Source organism: Pristiophorus japonicus, chromosome 6, assembly GCF_044704955.1.
Source record: "Pristiophorus japonicus isolate sPriJap1 chromosome 6, sPriJap1.hap1, whole genome shotgun sequence".
NCBI classification, from domain to species: Eukaryota; Metazoa; Chordata; class Chondrichthyes; family Pristiophoridae; genus Pristiophorus; species Pristiophorus japonicus.
The window spans coordinates 235,181,834-235,204,008 of record NC_091982.1 but is presented as its reverse complement, the minus strand read 5'-3'; the positions used below and the strand labels follow the sequence as shown (position 1 = coordinate 235,204,008).

Genomic DNA, 22,175 nt, shown 5'->3' with positions numbered 1-22,175 from the left:
TCTTTTATCTGAGAGAGCAGGCGGGGCACGACTGGTGGTATTATACTGTCGTCATCATCATAGGCAGTCCCTCGGAATTGAGGACGACTTGCTTCCACTCTTAAAATCAGTCCTTAGGTGGCTGAACAGTCCAATACAAGAACCACAGTCCCTGTCACAGGTGGGACAGATAGTCGTTGAGGGAAAGGGTGGGTGGGACAGGTTTGCCGCACGCTCTTTCCGCTGCCTGCGCTTGAAGCATCCTCCTCTGTTTCGGATGTTCCCAAAATTTCATCACCATCCTCCGCCTGCTCCACGATGACATGCAGGCTGTGATCCTTACCAACGGATCCATTACTGACCCAATCCACGTCCGGACCGGGGTCAAACAGGGCTGCATCATTGCCCCAACCCTCTTCTAAATTTTCCTCGCTGCCATGCGTCACCTCACAGTCAACAAGCTCCCCGCTGGAGTGGAACTAAACTACAGAATCAGTGGGAACGTGTTCAACCTGCGCTATCTCCAGGCCAGGTCCAAGACCACCCCAACCTCTGTCATCGAGCTATAATGTGGATGACGCCTGCGTCTGCGTACATAGAGGCTGAACTCCAGACATAGTCGACGTATTTACTGAGGCGTACGAAAGCATGGGCCTATTGTGCTCAAGTTTCGGCCTGAGTTGCTCCTATTTTTTTTGAGCAACAAGTTTAGAATGGAGTATCTTAGAAATTGCAATTCCCGGCATTTAGTTTGCTCCAGTTCTAGTGAGTTCGAACGGTTTCATTTTAGTACAGATTTTTTTTTTCAAAAGGGGGTGTGTACGGCCACTTACGTCTGTTTTTCAAGTTTAGGCAGCGAAAACTTACTCCAAACTAACTGGAATGGAGTAAGTATAGATTTTTGTATGCTCAGAAAAACTTTGCCTACACTTAGAAATCAGGCGTAGTGAACGAAAGATAACGGGGGTGAGCGGGGAAGGGAAGCTTACAAACATTAAACACTTCACTTTTACAAATAAAGAGCCATCATCAATAATAAATGATAACTAAATCAATAAATCAATCAAAAAAAATTAAAAAATTTAAAATAATAAAAAAATCAAACAAAAAAAATAAAAAAATTTAAAATAAATCAATCAATAAATAAAAAATTAAGTTTCTACTCACCTACTGCAGCACCGGGAGCCCTCCAACAGCCTGCTAGGATGGGGGCCCCACAGGAGATGCCGGTCAGGCGGACCCCGCTGCCGATGACGACGCCACTTTGGGTGGGGCCCGCACCCAGCGAGATGCCGGGCGGGCGAGCCCCGCCGCCGGCGAGGTAACGGCTGTTAGGCCACTCAGCCCGGGATAAGGGCGACGTCCGGAAGGATAGAATAAAAGGAAAAGGAGGCGGGGTAGCATTGCTGGTTAAAGAGGAGATTAATGCAATAGTTAGGAAGGACATTAGCTTGGATGATGTGGAATCTATATGGTAGAGCTGCAGAACACCAAAGGGCAAAAAACGTTAGTGGGACTTGTGTACAGACCTCCAAACAGTAGTAGTGATGTTGGGGAGGGTATCAAACAGGAAATTAGGGGTGCATGCAATAAAGGTGTAGCAGTTATCATGGGTGACTTTAATATGCATATAGATTGGGCTAACCAAACTGGAAGCAATACGGTGGAGGAGGATTTCCTGGAGTGCATAAGGGATGGTTTTCGAGACCAATATGTCGAGGAACCAACTAGGGGGGAGGCCATTTTAGACTGGGTGTTGTGTAATGAGAGAGGATTAATTAGCAATCTCGTTGTGCGAGGCCCCTTGGGGAAGAGTGACCATAATATGGTGGAATTCTACATTAGGATGGAGAATGAAACAGTTAATTCAGAGACCATGGTCCAGAACTTAAAGAAGGGTAACTTTGAAGGTATGAGGCGTGAATTGGCTAGGATAGATTGGCGAATGATACTTAAGTGGTTGACTGTGGATAGGCAATGGCAGACATTTAGAGACCGCATGGATGAACTAGAACAATTGTACATCCCTGTCTGGTGTAAAAATAAAAAAGGGAAGGTGGCTCAACCGTGGCTATCAAGGGAAATCAGGGATAGTATTAAAGCCAAGGAAGTGGCATACAAATTGGCCAGAAATAGCAGTGAACCTGGGGGCTGGGAGAAATTTAGAACTCAGCAGAGGAGGACAAAGGGTTTGATTAGGGCAGGGAAAATAGAGTATGAGAGGAAGCTTGCAGGGAACATTAAGACGGACTGCAAAAGTTTCTATAGATATGTAAAGAGAAAAAGGTTAGTAAAGACAAACGTAGGTCCCCTGCAGTCAGAATCAGGGGAAGTCACAACGGGGAACAAAGAAATGGTAGACCAATTGAACAAGTACTTTGGTTCGGTATTCACTAAGGAGGACACAAACAACCTTCCGGATATAAAATGGGGTCAGAAGGTCTAGTAAGGAGGAGGAACTGAGGGAAATCCTTATTAGTCGGGAAATTATGTTGGGGAAATTGATGGGATTGAAGGCCGATAAATCCCCAGGGCCTGATGGACTGCATCCCAGAGTACTTAAGGAGGTAGCCTTGGAAATAGCGGATGTATTTACAGTCATTTTCCAACATTCCTTAGTCTCTGGATCAGCTCCTATGGAGTGGAGGGTAGCCAATGTAACCCCACTTTTTAAAAAAGGAGGGAGAGAGAAAACAGGGAATTATAGATCGGTCAGCCTGACATCAGAAGTGGGTAAAATGATGGAATCAATTATTAAGGATGTCAAAGCAGCGCATTTGGAAAGAGGTGACATGATAGGTCCAAGTCAGCATGGATTTGTGAAAGGGAAATCATGCTTGACAAATCTTCTGGAATTTTTTGAGGATGTTTCCAGTAGAGTGGACAAGCGAGAACCAGTTGATGTGGTATATTTGGACTTTCAGAAGGCTTTCGACAAGGTCCCACACAAGAGATTAATGTGCAAAGTTAAAGCACATGGGATTGGGGGTAGTGTGCTGACATGGATTGAGAACTGGTTGTCAGACAGGAAGCAAAGAGTAGGATTAAATGGGTACTTTTCAGAGTGGCAGACAGTGACTAGTGGGGTACCGCAAGGTTCTGTGCTGGGGCCCCAGCTGTTTACATTGTACATTAATGATTTGGACGAGGGGATTAAATGTAGTATCTCCAAATTTGCGGATGACACTAAGTTGGGTGGCAGTGTGAGCTGCGAGGAGGATGCTATGAGGCTGCAGAGTGACTTGGATAGGTTCGGTGAGTGGGCAAATGCATGGCAGATGAAGTATAATGTGGATAAATGTGAGGTTATCCACTTTGGTGGTAAAAACAGAAAGACAGGCTATTATCTGAATAGTGACAGATTAGGAAAAGGGGAAGTGCAAAGAGACCTGGGCGTAATGGTACATCAGTCATTGAAGGTTGGCATGCAGGTACAGCAGGCAGTTAAGAAAGCAAATGGCATGTTGGCCTTCATAGCGAGGGGATTTGAGTACAGGGGCAGGGAGGTGTTGCTACAGTTGTACAGGGCCTTGGTGAAGCCACACCTGGAGTATTGTGTACAGTTTTGGTCTCCTAACTTGAGGAAGGACATTCTTGCTATTGAGGGAGTGCAGCGAAGGTTCACCAGACTGATTCACGGGATGGCGGGACTGACATATCAAGAAAGACTGGATCAACTGGGCTTGTATTCGCTGGAGTTCAGAAGAATGAGAGGGGATCTCATAGAAACATTTAAAATTCTGACGGGTTTAGACAGGTTAGATGCAGGAAGAATGTTCCTGATGTTGGGGAAGTCCAGAACCAGGGGTCACAGTCTAAGGATAAGGGGTAAGCCATTTAGGACCGAGATGAGGAGAAACTTCTTCACCCAGAGAGTGGTGAACCTGTGGAATTCTCTACCACAGAAAGTTGTTGAGGCCAATTCACTAAATATATTCAAAAAGGAGTTAGATGTAGTCCTTAGTACTAGGGGGATCAAGGGGTATGGCGAGAAAGCAGGAATGGGGTACTGAAGTTGCATGTTCAGCCATGAACTCATTGAATGGCGGTGCAGGCTCGAAGGGCCGAATGGCCTACTCTTGCACCTATTTTCTATGTCTATCCTTGTTTCTATGTCCCTTCGGCTAGGGATAGGGTCGTCGCCCGGAGACAGGATGCGCTGGGAGAGCCAGGAGCTACTGTGCATACGCGCAGCTGCCAGCACTGTTTTTGGCGCAGGGCTGTAGCTCCGCCCCCCAGCAGCTCCTGCTGCGCCGCGCCGAGCTGGAAACAGGCCTACAGCTATCGGAGAATCGCGAGGTAAGTATTCGGCGCAATTTCTGATCTACAAATTAAGCGGACCTCGCCGATGTGTGTCGTTCTAGCGGGGGTCCGAAACCTGAGCCCATTATAATGCAGTGTGCTTGTGTACCAAAACCACGTTAGGGTAGACTTTCCTGAAAGGGGACTTTGTGACTTGCATTTTTCCCAGCTGCTGGTGGAATACAAAAGGGGAGGAAGAGGTGCTTCAGTTGTACAGAGCCTCGGTCAGACCCCACCTGGAGTAACTGTGCTCAGTACTGGGCAGCACACCTCAGAAAGGACATAGTGGTCTTGGAGGGGCTGCAGTGCAGATTCATTCAAATGTTACCGGGACTTGGAGGGTTAAATTATGAGGACAAGTTGAATAAACTTGGCTTATTTTCCCTTGAGTATAGCAGAATGAGGGGTGATCTGATCGAGGTGTTTAAATTATTAAAAGGATTTGAAGGGGTAGATACGGTAAAACAACTTCCTCTGGCAGGGGAATCAAGAGCAAGGGGGCACAATCTTAAAATTAGGGCTAGGCTGTTAAGGAGCGAAATTAAGAAGCACCTCTTCACACAAAGATTAGTCAAAAATTATAACTCTGCCCGCAGAAGGCTCCGGGTTCTGTATTAATTGGAGCGTTCAAGACTGAGCTCGGTAGATTAATGTTGGGTAAGGGTGTCAAGGAATATGGAGCTAAAGCGGGAAAGCAGAGTTTTGGTGCAGATTGGCCATGATCTAATTGAATGACGGAATGGGCGCGAGGGGCTGAATGGCCTCCTGCTGTTCCTAGTGTCCCGATGTTACTAAAGATACCTACCAACAGCAAAATGCATTGTTTTTCACACCTTACTTTAGAAAGGATTCAAGGCTCTGCAGAATGTGCAGAAGAAATATCGCTCAGGTAACTCAGCACCCTCGCCTCTGAGTCAGAAGGGTGTGGGTTCAAGTCCCACTCCAGGGACTTGAGCACAAAAACAATCTAGGCTGACACTCCAGTGCAGTGCTGAGGGAGTGCTGCACTGTCGGAGGTGCCATCTTTCAGATGAGACTTTAAACCGAGGCCCCGTCTGCCCTCTCAGGTGGACAGAAAAGATCCCACGCCACTATTTCGAAGAAGAGCAGGGGAGTTATCCCCGGTGTCCTGGCCAATATTTATCCCTCAATCAACATAACAAAAAGAGATTATCTGGTCATTATCATATTGCTGTTTGTGGGAGCTTGCTGTGCGAAAATTGGCTGCCGCGTTTCCTACATTACAATAGTGACTACACTCCAAAAGTATTTCATTGGGTGTAAAGCGCTTTGAGACGTCCGGTGGTCGTGAAAGGCGCGATATAAATGCAAGTCTTTCTTTCTTTAAGTTGACACCAGAGATGAGAGGCTTTAGTTATGAGGAGAAACTAAAGTAAATGGAACTCCTTTCAGTAGAATAGAGAGGTTAAGAGGAGATTAAAAACACAAAATGTTGGAAATAGTCAGCAGTCAGGCAGCATTTGTGGAGAGAGAAACAGAGTTAACGTTTCAGGTCGGTGACCTTTCTGCATTATATAACGTGCATTTATATGTTGCCTTTTGACAACCTCAAAGCCCTTTACAGCCAATGAAGTACCTTTTTTGATGTGTAGTCACTGGTGTAATGTAGGAAACACGGCAGCTAATTTAAGCACAGCAAGCTCCCACGAACTGCTATGTGATAATGTCCCAGATTTTATGTCTTTTAGTAATGTTGGTGGTCAACGAGACTGTAACTGAAGGCCGTCAAATTAAAATCATCACCGTTAGAATGAAGGGAGAGATTGGGAGATTTTCACTTTGACACAAAAGGTTGTTAGGATGTGGCATGCCCAACAGAAACACTGAGGGAAGCAGAATTAATAATAGGTTGGTTATTTTCAAAAGAAAAAATTAAAAGCATCTGGTGAAAGGTCACGGGAGTGGGACTAAGTGGTTATTTCTTTCAGACACTAGTGCAAGCACAATGGGCCAAATGGCCTCCTCCATGCTGTACCATTCTTTGACTTTATGGACTCAACTTGCTACATGGGCATAAAAACATCATTGCGGATTGGCTACCTGCTATAGAAACATAGAAAATAGTTGCAGGAGTAGGCCATTCGGCCCTTCGAGCCTGCACCTCCATTCAATATGATCATGGCTGATCATTCACCTCAGTACCCCATTCCTGCTTTCTCTCCATACCCCATGATCCCTTTAGATGTAAGGGCCACATCTAACTCCCTTTTGAATATATCTAACGAACTGGCCTCAACAACTCTCTGCGGTAGAGAATTCCACAGGTTCACAATTCTCTGAGTGAAGAAGTTTCTCCTCATCTCGGTCCTAAATGGCTTACCCCTTATCCTTAAACTGTGACCTCTGGCTCTGGACTTCCCCAACACATTCTTCCTGCATCTAACCTGTCCAGTCCCATCAGAATTTTATATGTTTCTATGAGATCCCCTCTCATTCTTCTAAATTCCAGTGAATATAAGCCTAGTCAATCCAATCTTTCTTCATATGTCAGTACTACCATCCCGGGAATCAGTCTAGTGAACCTTTGCTGCACTCCCTCAATAGCAAGAATGTCTTTCCTCAGATTAGGAGTCCAAAACTGTACACAATACTCCAGGTGTGGCCTCTTGCCGAACCTTCATTTGCCGAACCTTCATTTCCATTGATTACAAGTATTATGCCTCGGCTATAAGTTGAAAATCTAACCCCTATGATTTTGCCTCTTTAACCCCATGAGTCCAACCTTTGTTGGTCGGACAAGTGCTACCAGCTGCCTTACTGCTTCCCTTTGCACCACAGCAATGGAAGGTGTAATGTACACATCACAGGTTGGTGGAACTGTTGAGTTGGGAGTGGCTTGGCCAGTCACATGATGTTCACAAGACTCAATAAAACCCCAGCCAGTTGTGTTGTAATGGACTGGCAATGTGTCGTGTGATTGTTAAACCAACTGGTTCTTAATAGCGACGTGTTGCTATGAATTCTTAAGCAAAGAACCCATGAAGCAAACACATTGCAGAAGGTTATTGGTGTTCCTGGAAAATGGAAATGGCGGCTTGGGAAGAGGAGTAGATGTGATTAAACGTATCAGAAGATAACGCAGTGGGGGTGAAGATGGTGCTGGAACTATAACATGCTTCAGGTTTTCTCCCTGACTGTTGGGAGTGGGAGGAGGCAAACTGACCTAGGCCCACTGAAAGAGGAAGGTGGGTTGAGAGCGTAAGAAGACAAGTGACCTATCTCGACTAATGGGGAAAAGCTCCCAAGCTCTTCTGCACTGGGAGGGAGGTAAAATCAGAATGGTAGCTGTCCCATGTCATCCTTGCACATCTCCTAGAAGACGACTATAGGGCGGCACTGGCAAACATTTTAACCAATAAGGGATTTAATGGTTACGGGGAGCGGGCGGGTAAGTGGAGCTGAGTCCACGGCCAGATCAGCCATGATCTTGTTGAATGGCGGAGCAGGCTCGAGGGGCTAGATGGCCTACTCCTGTTCCTAATTCTTCTGTTCTTATGTTCTTATGTAAAAGTTCTTAAAACCTATCGGCCTAGAAATTAATCTCGAGCGGGGGTGCAAAACGAGCGGTATGGGATTGGTCATTGGCTGCAGTGGAGCTGACTATCAGACGTTGCGTATAATGGCCGGCCGATCCGATTCTGAATGATTTGTGCCCCCGCCCGAGACCAATTTCGAGGCCCTCCTTTCAGCTGGAAAAGATGAGACGTAAATTAACTTGAAGGTTTCAAGATTATGAATGGGTTTGGCTAAGCTGTTGGTGCAATAGATTTGTCGAATAAATTACATGGGGAGGTCATGGAAGTGGGCAATAAAAATAGGTTTGAGAGAGAATTAAGTGTGTTTCTGGAACAGGGAATGTATTAAGCCTCGTGAGGAGAAGGTGGGAAGGTGATTGAACTATAATGGACTGCCGCACGCTTTGCTGATGGTTCCAACCAGTATCCCCAGATCCGTCTCCTATGCCATGTCTTGTGGCCTTGAGCTAGTCAGCTCATATTCCCACTGTTTATTTCCCTTCACTGGTCTCATGACTTTGAATTTGCTGACAATAAAAACTGTTTTTAATCATAGAATCATAGAAATTTACAGCGCGCAAGAGGCCATTTCGGCCCATTGTGTCCGTGCCGGCCGACAAAGAGCTATCCAGCCTAATCCCACTTTCCAGCTCTTGGTCCGTAGCCCTGTCGGTTACGGAACTTCAAGTGCACATCCAAGTACTTTTTAAACATGATGAGGGTTTCTGCCTCTACCACCCTTTCAGGCAGTGAGTTCCAGACCTGCACCACCCTCTGTGTGAAGAACATACCCCTCAAATTCCCTCTAAACCTCCCCCCAATTACTTTCAATCTCTGACCCCTGGTTGTTGACCCCTCTGCTACGGGAAATAGGTCCGTCCTATCCACTCTATCCAGGTCCCTCATAATTTTATACACCTCAATCAGGTCTCTCCTCAGCCTCCTCTGTTCCGAAGAAAACAAACTCCAGCCTATCCAATCTTTCCTCATAGCCAAAATTCTCCAGTCCAGGCAACATCCTGGTAATGACATGAGGCACGAGCTGGACTGAGAGGCGAGGACGCTTCGGTGAAAATGCGCCCCGATTTCAGGCCATGTTAAGCGCCAACCCAGTGGGCAGAAACAGCAGTAGCTCTTTCATTACGGCAGGCCGAGTGGAGATTTTACTTTCGTGCCATCCTCCGCCAACCGAGTCCGAAAAGAAAAATCATCGCTGCTGAAAACAGGAAAGATATTTTTTGTTTTAAAAAAGCTGTCTTGAGATGAAGGCTTGACTTATGAGGAAAGGTTGAGCAGGTTAGGCCTGTACTCATTGGAGTTTAGAAGAATTTAGAAGAAGAATGCTCACCATCGGATCCCCTTGTGTATTTGATTTGCCTCTTCCCTATCTTCTAGAATTTTTTGAGGATGTAACTAGTAGTGTGGACATGGGTGAACCAGGGGATGTGGTGTATTTAGACTTTCAAAAGGCTTTTGACAAGGTCCCACATAAGAGATTGGTGTGCAAAATTAAAGCACATGGTATTGGGGGTAATGTACTGACGTGAATAGAGAACTAGTTGCAGACAGGAAGCAGAGAGTCGGGATAAACGGGTCTTTTTCAGAATGGCAGGCAGTGATTAGTGGGGTTCTGCAAGGTTTAGTGCTGGGACCCCAGCTATTTACAATATACATTAATGATTTAGATGAGTGTAATATCTCCAAGTTTGCAGATGACACTAAGCTGGGTGGTGGTGTGAGCTATGAGGAGGGCGCTAAGAGGCTGTAGGGTGACTTGGACAGGTTAGGTGAGTGGGCAAATGCATGGCAGATGCAGTATGATGTGGATAAATGTGAGGTTATCCACTTTGGTGGCAAAAACATGAAGGCAGAATCTTATCTGAATGGCGGCAGGTTAGGAAAAGGGGAGGTGCAACGAGACCTGGGTGTCATGGTACATCAGTCATTGAAAGTTGGCATGCAAGCACAGCAGGCGGTAAAGAAGGCAAATGATATGTTGGTCTTCATAGCTAGGGGATTTGAGTATAGGAGCAGAGAGGTCTTACTGCAGTTGTACAGGGCCTTGGTGAGGCCTCACCTGGAATATTGTGTTCAGTTTTGGTCTCCTAATCTGAGGAAGGACGTTCTTGAGGGAGTGCAGCAAAGGTTCACCCAGACTGATTCCTGTGATGGCAGGACTGACATATGAGGAGAGACTGGATCGACTGGGTCTGTATTCACTGGAGTTTAGAAGGATGAGAGGGGATCTCATAGAAACATATAAAATTCTGACGGGACTGGACAGGTTAGATGCAGGAAGAATGTTCCCGATGTTGGGGAAGTCCAGAACCAGGCGCCACAGCCTAAGGATAACGGGTAAGCCATTTAGGACTGAGATGAGGAGAAACTTCTTCACTCATCTCAGCGTTGTTAACCTGTGGAATTCTCTACCGCAGAGAATTGTTGATGCCAGTTCATTGGATATATTCAAGAGGAAGCTAGATATGGCCCTTACGGCTAAAAGGATCAAGGGGTATGGAGAGAAAGCAGGAAAGGGGTACTGAGGTGAATGATCAGCCATGATCTTATTGAGTGGTGGTGCAGGCTTAAAGGGCCGAATGGTCTACTCCTGCAGCTATTTTCTATGTTTTTATGTGGAAATGAGTCCCCCAACCCCACACACACTTCAGTGGAAGATCAGAGTAAATCCCAGAGAAATGGTGCAAACTAACTATTGCAGGATATCCACCAAACTTAAAGAAGAAAGAACGATTTGCGTTTATACAGCTCCTTTTTTAGACCTCAGGATGTCCCAAAGCAACTAAGTACTTTTGAAGTGCAGTCACTGTTGTAATGTGGGAAACGCGGCAGCCAATTTGCGCACAGCAAGCTCCCACAAACAGCAATGTGATAATGACCACATAATCTATTTTTAGTGATGTTGATTGAGGAATTTATTTTGGTCAAGGCACCAGAGAGAACTTCCCTGCTCTTCTTCAAAATAGTGCCATGGTATCGTTTACATCCACCCAAGAGGGCAGACATGGTTCAAGTTTGATGGCCCAGAAATTGCGGTCGGAGGCTTCCCACGGGCAACTACCTCCGACCTGAACCATTTCTACGAAAGTACCTGGTGGTCCGGGAGGAGCGTGGGATTCCGGTGGGGGAGGCCTTCTCTTCCCGCGCTGCGAAGCACGCTCCCGTCCTCCAGGTTCCCACGCAGAAGGTGCAGTCACGTGTGACTGCTCAGCCAATCAGGTACAGTATTCCACAGCTTTCCCATTAATAGCAATGGGAACTCCGTATCTACCAGTTCTCATAACTATTAATGAGAAAAAAAACAAATACTAAACAAATAAAAAATAAAAAAGCACACCTCACATAATTAAAATTAATTGAAATTACAGTTAATCTTAGAGAAACAAAAATTTTTTGAGTTTTTAAAAAGTTTTTTTAATTATGGTTTAAAATTAATTTAACATAGTAGGCAGCGTTTAAAAAAATAAAATGTGTTTTTTAAATTTAATTAAATCATATTTTTGTGTGTTTTAAAACTCTTACACCTGTAAAAGTAGGCTATCTGCCGGCTTTTATCAGGCGTAAGAGTTTTGAGGACATTTGCCGGGCAAGATATGGGTAAATCCCGCAATCTTGCCCGTGCAAATTTCCTCACTCCCGAGATGTGGATGATCTGTCCAGCTCCAGCTCCAGTTTGACAGATCGGAAAAGCCTGTTTTCAGCGCATGCGCATTGTGCGCTGAAAACCAGCTTTTGTGATGCCTTCCCGGGTCCGTACACACTCCGTACACACTCCGTACACACTCTGTACGGACCCGGGGAGGCCGGAATTTCAGGGCCAATATCTCATCCAAAGACGGCACCTCCGACAGTGCAGCACTCCTTCAGCATTGCACTGGAATGTCAGCCTAAAATTTTGTGCTCAAGTCTCTGGAGTGGGACTTGAACCCAAAACTCAGAGGTGAGAGTGCCACCCACTGAGCCATGGCTGAGCTTAGGCCATAGGTCGAAAGAACCCAATGTGGAAATTTGCAGGCTTTGATGTCGACTGCAAATGTAGACAGTTTTGTCTTTTTTTTTTGTCTGCTGTTCCAAGTCCTTTATCTGCAGTGTAAACAGCAATGGCCCCGGCACTGATCCCCAGCATCCACTAATGGCTCTTTGCCATGTTGGCACGCCTTCGTTCATAACCACCTTTTACTTTCCCTGGTTTAGCCTATGTAAAGCCCATCCCGAAGCTCGTCTCCTAGGTAGGGGGTTTTTGCTCTGCCCAATTACGGGGGTCTTTGGTGGCTGTTGGTGTATTGGGCCTCTCTGTCCCTTCCAGGGGACGGTCCAGCAGCTTATGGCTCGCTGACCACTAAACTGGCGGTTGTGAAGCGCCCTAGCACCCCTATCTGGTTCTAAGCTCAGAATTTTGGTGGATTATGAGCTTCCACAAGGGAAAACAAAACACTCAGAGACAAGTGGTACTTGGAACAAAAAAACGGGTAAGTCCAATTTATTAACCACGGTAAGTTTCCAACAAGGTCAAACTTCATCAAAACACATATCTGACACACACTTATAAACTATGAAAATCTATGGGAAGAAACAGACACAACAAAAACCTTACACAATTTTATCGTTACAAGACAGTTCCAACACCACCCCCACCCCCCTTTTTACCTGACTGACCTAGGCTGACAGTTGGGAAAAGAAAACCCCAGGATAATACTTACCATCCCTTTTGACAGTTATCTTTTTAGCCTTTGGATGGTTGGTTTACGGGGTAGCTGGAGTGAATGTTGCCTCTCCCAGTTACTTCGGTCTCCGGTTCTTCAGCTGGTTGACCTCGGAGGTTGTTCGGTGTACGGCTCGGCTTCTTGAGATGATGTTGGGCCTTTCAGTAGTTGGGTTGTATATTCTGCACACAAGTCGAGTCCAGGGCCCGTACGATGGTATGTTGCTTCCTCTCTGTTGTCTGTAGTTCTCTAGGTCCTACTCCTCCAGCTGCTTTTCCTACTATATTCAAACAGAGCCGGGTATTGCCCATTGGTTGAGGATTTCCCCGCTTCAGGCCCGACTTGACCCCTGATTGGCCTGCCAGAATGCATTTTTCCCCCATTGGCCAGTGCCTCTATCTCGCTTTTGAGGCAGACTCCACAATGTAATCAGAAGATGTCACAGGTAGGTGTGAGGACCGGGGTATTGTTTCTGTGCACATTGGTGCCTCAACGTCTGTTGGTCCATTGTAACATCACAGGAATCAATTACTACAGTGATCTCTGGTCTATTGTCCATTGTCCATATTAATTAGGTAGATAATGGTCCACATTCATAATTTGATTATGGGTGAGTCATATTTTCAAACTGTGCCGGATAGTTCCCCATTGGTTGAGGATTTCCCCGCTTCAGGCCCGACTCGACCCCTGATTGGCCTGCCAGAATGCACCTTTCCCCCATTGGCCAGTGCCTCTGTCTCGCTTGTGAGCCAGACTTCACAATGTCTGTATCCGTCCACACGTTTCCCAGCCTGCCTGGTTTGAGGGTTTGACTTGGCCAAAAATGTTCATTTAAAATGTATAGGATGATCCCTTTTAGTTTTCTTGTCCTTAGGGTGTTCCAATAAAATGCGGCCGTTGATTTTCGAACCTTACACCTACACCGCACCCTTGCGGACTAATCATTTGTATGGCTTGGTATCTAACGCTTTGCCGAGGGCCAAATATATTAGATCCACCCAATTCCCATGAGGAAAAGACAGGCCTTGTTGACAGAGACCTTCAATAAATTTGCTCGGCATAAATCAGAAATCTAGCTGGCTCTCACTGTAAAAATGTTCCTTTATCCAACACTGACATTTCTCACCAAGAGAATCACGAAATTAATACAAATTCTTTATTATAAATCTACATTTACAGTCTGAATCCAACTTGTGCAGCTCAATCATTACACCAATCTAATGCGATATTAATGGATGCTCTCCTAGGTTTTGTGTTGAACAAGCGTGCTGGAAATCAGGAAAGAAATGAGTGGCATTTCCTGCTTTATTCAGTACTCTGTCTGTTCCACTCCCTCCCATTCAGACACAGACAGGACTATTTATTGTAATTTCAAGAGAACTTTTGTGCTGGGGAGCATGCAGAGAAAGGAAACTTTGCAAGATCAGTGCCGTTAATGTAACTATTTCTATCACCTTTGTCTAGAGTCATCGTGAACCTATTGCAGCTATTGTGTTACACCATTGTGCATTACAGTCAATTAGAAATGTTGCAATGACATCAGGTTCCCATCACCATGCATTCACCTCCAAGTTAGGCAAGACTTTGCAATCCATTTCAGTGTTTCTCTGTGTCAAGCACATTGGATTGTGATGAGTTTTAACTTTAGTGACCTCAGATTCGGGGACAACAGGATACAAGATTGGTCATTGATGTCTCCTTGCAGACTGATCATTAACCCATTTGTGATGTGCAACCACTTCAAAGGTAATGGCAAAAGAACAGAGCGGGGAGATGAGGAAACATTTTTTTATAGAGCGTGTTGTTAAGATCTGTAATCCACTGTCTGAAAGGGTGGTGGAAGCAGATTCAATCGCAACTTTCAAAAGGGAATCGGATGTATACTTGAAAATGAAAAATTTGCAGGGCTATAGAGGAAGAGCCGGGGAGTTTCCAAGAACCGGCACAGGTGCGAAGGGCCGAATGGCTCCTCCATATGATTCTAGAACATAAGAACATAAGAAATAGGAGCAGGAGTCGGCCATTTGACCCCTCGAGCCTGCTCCGCCATTCAATAAGATCATGGCTGATCTGATCATGGGCTCAGCTCCACTTCCCTGCCCGCTCCCCATAACCCTCGACTCGCTTATCGTTCTAGGAAGTGATTCCACATCGTGCCAACATCTTTGGTTTTCCATCTCCACCCGCGATATGAATCCCAATCACTGGCGGCAACATTAAAAGTTTGCATTCGTTGAAAGGCAGCAAAGGTGACCTCAAACAGCTATGCATGCACAACCCACCTTGTCCCGTGTCAGAAGAAGATCACTCTGGAACAGCAAAGTGTGAGGATAAGTACATGAGGGAGAAAGGAATAGAAGGTTATGCTGATGAGGCAGGGTGGGAAGAGGCTCGCGTGGAGCATAAACGATGTCTCCGCAAGATCCTGCAAATCCCCTGGGAGGACAGGCGCACCAACGTTAGCGTCCTCGACCAGCCCAATAACCCCAGCATTGAAGTACTGACCACACTCAATCAGCTCCGCTGGGCAGGCCACACTGTTCACAGGCCAGACACGAGACTCCCAAAGCAAGCGCTCTACTCGGAACTTCTTCACGGCAAACAAGCCAAAACTGGCAGAGAAAACGTTACAAGGACACCCTCAAAGCCTCCCTGATAAAGTGCAACATCCCCACCGACACCTGAGAGTCCCTGGCCAAAGACTGCCCTAAGTGGAGGAATTTCATCCGGGAGAACGTGAATAATGATTCAATAAACTAAAAGATTTTACAACAAAAGTAACATTTACAATAATAAATTAAGGGAAGGCAAGAGAAGCATATGAGGGAGAATGGAATAGAGGGTTATGCAGAAATCAAGCGCAGGCAGCGGAAGGAATGTTCGACAAACCTGTCCTACCCTCCCTTTCTCTCAACGACTATCTGTCCCACCTGTGACATGGACTGTGGTTCTCATATTTGTCTGTTCAGCCACTTAAGGACTCATGTTAAGAGTGGAAGCAGGTCTTCCTCGATTCCGAAGGATTGCCTATGATGAAACACCAATGTAGACCTGTTGGGCCGAAAGGTCTGTTCCTGTGCTATAAATTCTATATTTCGATTAAAGAACTGTCTCCAAAGGTAATAGAAACAATATAGTGTGCTTAAAATGAATCTATTTTTAATCCTAGAATGATACAGCACAGAAGGAGGCCATTCCTTCTGACCTCGAAGGATAAGGACAGCTTGTGCCGGTTTATTGAGCTACCATTTTAGGATTGGAACAATGTTTAGTAAACATTGCCTGAGACCTAGTTGGTTGGATGCATGTCGTAATACAGGTTTAAAATGGGTGCCTTTTGTATCTTTACAGTTGCTGTGTAATGATTTCTGATGTTTTTTTGTTAATATAGGCGTTACGGAAAATTCTGTTCGGAACAACATTTCAAGTTTTCAATTATGAATGGAAGAAATCCCACTTCAAATTCCGAGACGCTTATTCAGACTTGTCATACGCACTGGAAGCAGAAAGGGTCAGTGTTGTTAAAGACTGTACAAAATCAGTCCGAGGGGAACATTTCTTTTGGTTGGGTTTGTCCGGGCATCTAACACATGCAAAAAAAACATCACCACCAGTCATTGAAAGTTAATGGGGCGGTTTCTATAATGGGCGGCTGATACGCAGTGCCAGTTTTAAACCCGGGCAAGCAAGTTGAAAATCTGCCCCTCTATCCTCATTAGGGCAACTCCCAACTCACTTAAGTCATAGGAATAGGGGTGGGCCGTTCAAACCTCCCTGGCTGCTGTGCCATTCAGTTAGATCTTGGCTGATCTGCACCTCAACTCCACTAACACATCTTAGCTCCATATCCCTTGATGCCCTCACCCAATAAAAATATATCAGCTCAGTATGAAAAGCTCCAATTCACCCCCAACGTCCACAGACTTTTGGGAGCGAGGGTTTCTCCTACCTTTTGTGTGAAAAAGTGTTTCCTGAGTTCCTCCTATAAACGGCCTAGCTCTAATTTTAAGACTATGCCCCTTCGTCCTTGATTGCCCGATAGTTTCTCTGTATCTATCCTATCAAATCCTTTCATCATTTTAAACACCCTTCAGTCTTCTATACTTAAGTCCTGAAAGTTTAAGTGCAGGTTGGTAAAAGCCGAGGCCCAGGGCTTTATGCCTTCAAGTATTGTGAGGGAGCTCTCCGAAGATTAACCAACTCAAACCGCACAAATTACCCGAGAGAACGTGAAGAATGATTCAATAAATTAAAAGATTTTACAAAAAAGTAACATTTACAATGATACGTTATGGGGAGGCTAGAGAAGCATATGAGGGAGAAGGGAATAGAGGCTGCAGGGTGACTTGGACAGGTTAGGTGAATGGGCAAATGTATGGCAGATGCAGTATAATGTAGATAAATGTGAAGTTATCCACTTTGGGGGCAAAAACAGGAAGGCAGAATATCATCTGAATGGTGACAGATTTGGAAAAGGGGAGGTGCAACGAGACCTGGGTGTCATGGTATATCCGTCATTGAAAGTTGGCATGCAGGTACAGTAGGTGTGAAGAATGCAAATGGTATGTTGGCCTTCATAGCGAGAGGATTTGAGTATCGGAGCAGGGAGGGCTTACTGCAGTTGTACAGAGCCTTGGTGAGGCCACACCTTGAGTATTATGTGCAGTTTTGGTCTCCTAATCTGAGGAAGGACATTCTTGCTATTGAGGGAGTGCAGCGAAGGTTCACCAGACTGATTCCCGGGATGGCAGGACTGATATATGAGGAAGGACTGAATCGACTAGGCTGATATTCACTGTAATTTAGAAGAATGAGAGGTGATCTCATAGAAACATATAAAATTCTGACGGGATTGGACAGGTTAGATTCAGGAAGAATGTTCCCGATGTTGGGGAAGTCCAGAACCAGGGGTCACAGTCTAAGGATAAGAGGTAAGCCATTTAGGACTGAGATGAGGAGAAACTTCTTCACTCAAAGAATTGTGAACCTGTGGAATTCTCTACCACAGAAAGTTGTTGAGGCCAGTTCGTTAGATATATTCAAAAGGGAGTTAGATGTGGCCCTTACAGCGAAAGGGATCAAGGGGTATGGAGAGAAAGCAGGAATGGAGTACTGAAGTTGCATGATCAGCCATGATCATATTGAATGGTGTGCAGGCTCGAAGGGCCGAATGGCCTACTCCTGCACCTATTTTCTATGTTTCTATGTTATGCTGATAGTGTTAGATGAGGAAAGACAGGAGGAGGCTCGAGTGGAGCATAAACGTCAGCATGGACTGGTTGGACCGAAGAGCCTGTTTCTGTGACGTACATCCTAAGTAATCCTCTGTAAACAATGCCTCAAAGTGCTTCACACAATTACTTACTTTTAAAATTGAGGCAAACCAATAAGATTGTTTCTTTTTATATTCATTCTTGGGCGCCGCTGGTAAGACCGGCATTTATTGGCCATCCCTAGTTCCCCTTGGGAAAGTGGTGGTAAGCCGCCTTCTCTTTGAACCGCTGCAGTCCGTGTGGTGAAGGTGCTCCCAGAGTGCTGTTAGGGAGGGAGTTCCAGGATGGTGACCCAGCGACAATGAAGGAACGGCGATATATTTCCAAGTCGGAATGGTGTGTGACTTAAAGGGAACTTGGAGGTGATGGTGCTCCCATGCGCCTTCCTTCTAGTTCAGGGGTGCACAAATATTTGGGCTGGAGGACCTCTTAACAAGTTTTATTGAGCTGTTGAGGCCTGCACACAGAAAATGTATTGTGTTAACAACAGTTACCATTAAAATCTGATATGGCATTTATTACATAAAGAACCCGTCTTGTCATTTCCACACTTAATAAAAATAACAACATTAACAGGTTAACAAACACGAAACAGGTTTACGAGTCACATTGAAAAGTGCAGTCGGCTTATTCCAAATGGCCTAAATTCATTCTTGTCATGGAAATGTTTACTTTTCCAAATATATACGTGGATATCCTATCCTCCATCGCAGGTTTCTTGCCCTTAACACTGTCCATGATTGTTGTTCTAAACCTTGAACATCCTGCCGTGGTCGCCAATTCTGTAAGGGTTTCTAATTACCTAGCCCCTCTTAACACAGTTCTTTGACGTCAGGATTTATAAGAACAAAATACACATGGCATAGGATTTTGGCTCAACCAAGATTTGTTCGTTTTATTGAACACACAATTGCCGCCCCCTTCACCACCACCCCCCTCCCCCCCGCCACCACCCCGCCCCTCCCTACGATCGATGTGGGACGAATAAACCCCAGAATACAAGCCGCTACGAAAGGGTCATTTGCATCGGCACAACCTGACACAGTGAAACCCATCTGTGATTTTACTGCTACACATAAAACTACCCAGACTCATGGCTGGAACAAATATACAATCACCAATTCCTCGGCTGTCTTCTGAGGTTGACTGAAGGCCCTTTTCTCAATTGCAGCTTGTGTCCTGAAGACATACCGCTGGCTCCTGTTGCTGTTTCAATTCTATCCTGTACTGCTCCCATGCCTTCGAAAAATGGGTCTTCTTTATACCGAAAACCAACTTGCAATCTTGAAACAGATTTAACTCAATGGCAGTATCAAGTGTGCACCCTTGATGGCTAATTGTCCTTCATTTAGGGTCATTGTCCATGATTACTTTGACCATTGCCTGTCTATAGGGTGAGGTCCTTTACAAAGTAACCTTCCCAAGGTGACAATTGTTGGTTTCTAGTAGCATTCGTATTCAAATGGCTCAGGGTAAGGTCCATTGTCTGGGCCTACACTGATACCAGCCTTTCGGAAGCCATGGTCTAAGGTATGTTTTTTAGCAATGTGACCCCATAAGGTAAACGAATATGTGAATGTGCCTGTATCTTTTCAGACAGAAAACCATTAAGGTTGTGAATGTCCTGCTCCTGATGCTCTGATGATGAATGTCTCGCTTTTGCTGCCATTGTCTGGTGATTTAGGTCGATGGCAGATATCCTGTACTATTGTCTCTCGTGATGTCTGATGGTTTGGCTGCAATGCTCTTTTTGCGGGCTGTAATGCAGTTCTGGATTTTTATATTTAATAGTCCCATTGGAGGTTGCGGGGTAGAGGAACGGATCCTACAAACCTCTCTAAGAAATAATTATTTAATCTGCAAATTGCGTCCTGGATCAGCCATCAATTTGGGCTTGTTCACTGTCAACGTGCTGTCACTCCTGAGGAAAGCCAAGACACCTCAGGCGGTCCCTTGAAACGAGGATGACTTGCTTCCACGCCAAAAAAGGATGAGTTCACAGGTGTTTCGAATGAAGGACCTGAACTACATCCTGAAGGGTGGAAGATGCCTGTGCGTGGATTTTTTTAAACGTGTGGTGACCGTTGCACACCAGCCAACACACGGGCTTGATAGAGCTCGGTCTTGCTCCAGTGGCAAGGATTGACCAAGACGACTGGAGACCTGCTCTGCTGCACGGACCTAGTGCACACACATATCGCAGTGTGGGCTGGACCGTGCTGCCCCTGGGCCCCTAGCTCCGAACTCACACCTCTCCTGGGCCCCGATCACATTCCTCCACAGTCTCTTGCTGCTCCTGCTGTGTCTGCCCACGCTCCAATCACTGACCTGGACCTTGATGATGTCACTCTTCGCTGCCGTCGCCCTCCTGCACCAGCTCGTGCTGCTCTCTGATGTGGCCTACACGCTGCTCCCGGGCCACCGCACCTCCGCTCCTTTTATGGCCCCGACCTGCCGCTGGCACAAGTAATGCACCATTATACTGCACATTCCTTCCCTATGGTGCGATTTATTACTGGGACTGGCCACCAACATCAATCTCTATCACCCTCTTCCAGTCATGACAATAAACTGAATTTGTTCTTGGAGGGGGGGGGGAAAAAAGGGCTTCAATTAAAAACAATGAATGCAATGTCAAATATACCCCGGTCCATTTATTTATGCCTGCTAATTAAGTGGGATAATATTAAAACATTAAAATATTAAAATGAGTGAATAATTGTGCAAGAATTAATAACAGTCATTGGTGAGAGCAAAGTGTTCAATTGGTCAATTTGAAACAGGCCAGCTCATAGTGCTGACTATCACTCCCACTTCCACCCTCCCAATAATTTGTGAACATAAATTCAGATAGACGTCAGATATTATCTTAAATACACAAAATGTAGTATAAAATAGTAATGAATGAAATGATTGATAGATCGATTGTATGTTGTACTGAAAGTCAATGTGGCTGTTTGACAGAGCGGCTCGAGTCTGCGGGAATGCAAGAGTAGTTCTCCTTTTAGAGTGCTGAGTACGGGAGCCCGAGGCTTCGCAAGGCCTGAACTACAATTGCGTGCCATTACCTGGAATTGTTGTCATAGGATCATAGAAATTTACAGCACGAAAGGAGGCCTTTCGGCCCATCATGGCCGTGCCGGCTGACTATCCAGCCACATTCCAGCTCTTGGTCTGTAGCCCTGTAGGTTACAGCACTTGAATTGCACATCCAAGTATTTTCTAAATGTGGTGAGGGTTTCTGTCTCTACTACCCTTTCAGGCAGTCAGTTCCAGACCCTCACCACCCTCTGGGTGAAAAAGTTTCTCCTCAAATCCCCTCTCATCCTTCTCCCAATTACTTTAAATCTATGCCCCCTGGTTGTTGACCCCTCTGCTAAGGGAAATTGGTCCTTCCTATCCACTCTATCCAGGCCCCTCATAATTTTATACACCTCAATAAGGTCTCCCCTCAGCCTCCTCCGTTCCAAAGAAAACAACCCCAGCCTATCCAATCTTTCCTCATGGCTAAAATTCTCCAGTCCTGGCAACATCCTGGTAAATCTCTTCTGTACCCTCTCGAGTGCTCTGGGATCCACTCCCGTGTCCAAGATGGCGATACGAATCCCAATGCTGCCGTACTCCAGGTACCAGGAGAGGATAGGCTCAGTGCCATTCTCTTTCTTTGGTAACAGGGTCATCGCGATAAGCAGCCGCAACTCGACTCAGACTAATGTGTAGCTCGAGCACCGGCTCGCGTTCTATTTCTCTCCCGCCCAGCGGGATGAATTGGCGGGCCGGATGCAGATCCCCGGGCTGTATTTTGCCCACCACTGTTGTAGGTGGTGGAGGTCGTGGGTTTGGGGAAATGCTGCCAAAGATGGAAACGGTTAAGGTGCCCATCTGCTACATTTTAAGAGTCAACTAGAGTATGTACATCCAGATGGTATGTTGTATATGTGCACCCATTTATCATTTAAAATATTCTTTTCTCAGGCTGTTCTAGCAGACTTATTGGATTCTAATGTATAAAATAGTGTTGATACTATTTGTGTCCGTGTTTTAAAAGTTATTTATTTTTTTGGAAGGGTGGTACACGGACTATTCAGATGGCCGTACAAGCACATGTCCTCAAGTACTTACTGTTCAACGGAAGTAGTGAAGTGGAAAGCCACAACATAAAATGGTAAAAAAAATACTCTCGACCTTGTCTTATTCAGTAAACTCTTGAAAATAATTGTGAGATTTTATTGGCATTACCATTTGAATTTGGTCCATCATCCCTTTTGTCTCTCTCATCTCTCCTGCCTTCCACCCTATCACAGACCTTCCCTTTTGTTCTTTCTTCCCCTCCCCCTTTCAGTGCCTGTTAAGAATCTGTCCGT

At 45.5% G+C, this 22,175-nt stretch overlaps 1 protein-coding gene across 1 annotated transcript in view; it reads left to right on the top strand.

The window, feature by feature from the left end:
• mindy4b (MINDY family member 4B) overlaps nt 1–22,175 on the top strand; it is an 85,995-nt gene that overhangs the window by 22,827 nt on the left and 40,993 nt on the right. The window contains exons 4-5 of the mRNA XM_070882404.1: nt 15,930–16,049; nt 21,879–21,976. Of these exons, the coding sequence (XP_070738505.1) occupies nt 15,930–16,049; nt 21,879–21,976 (218 nt within the window). The remainder of the gene's footprint in view (nt 1–15,929; nt 16,050–21,878; nt 21,977–22,175) is intronic.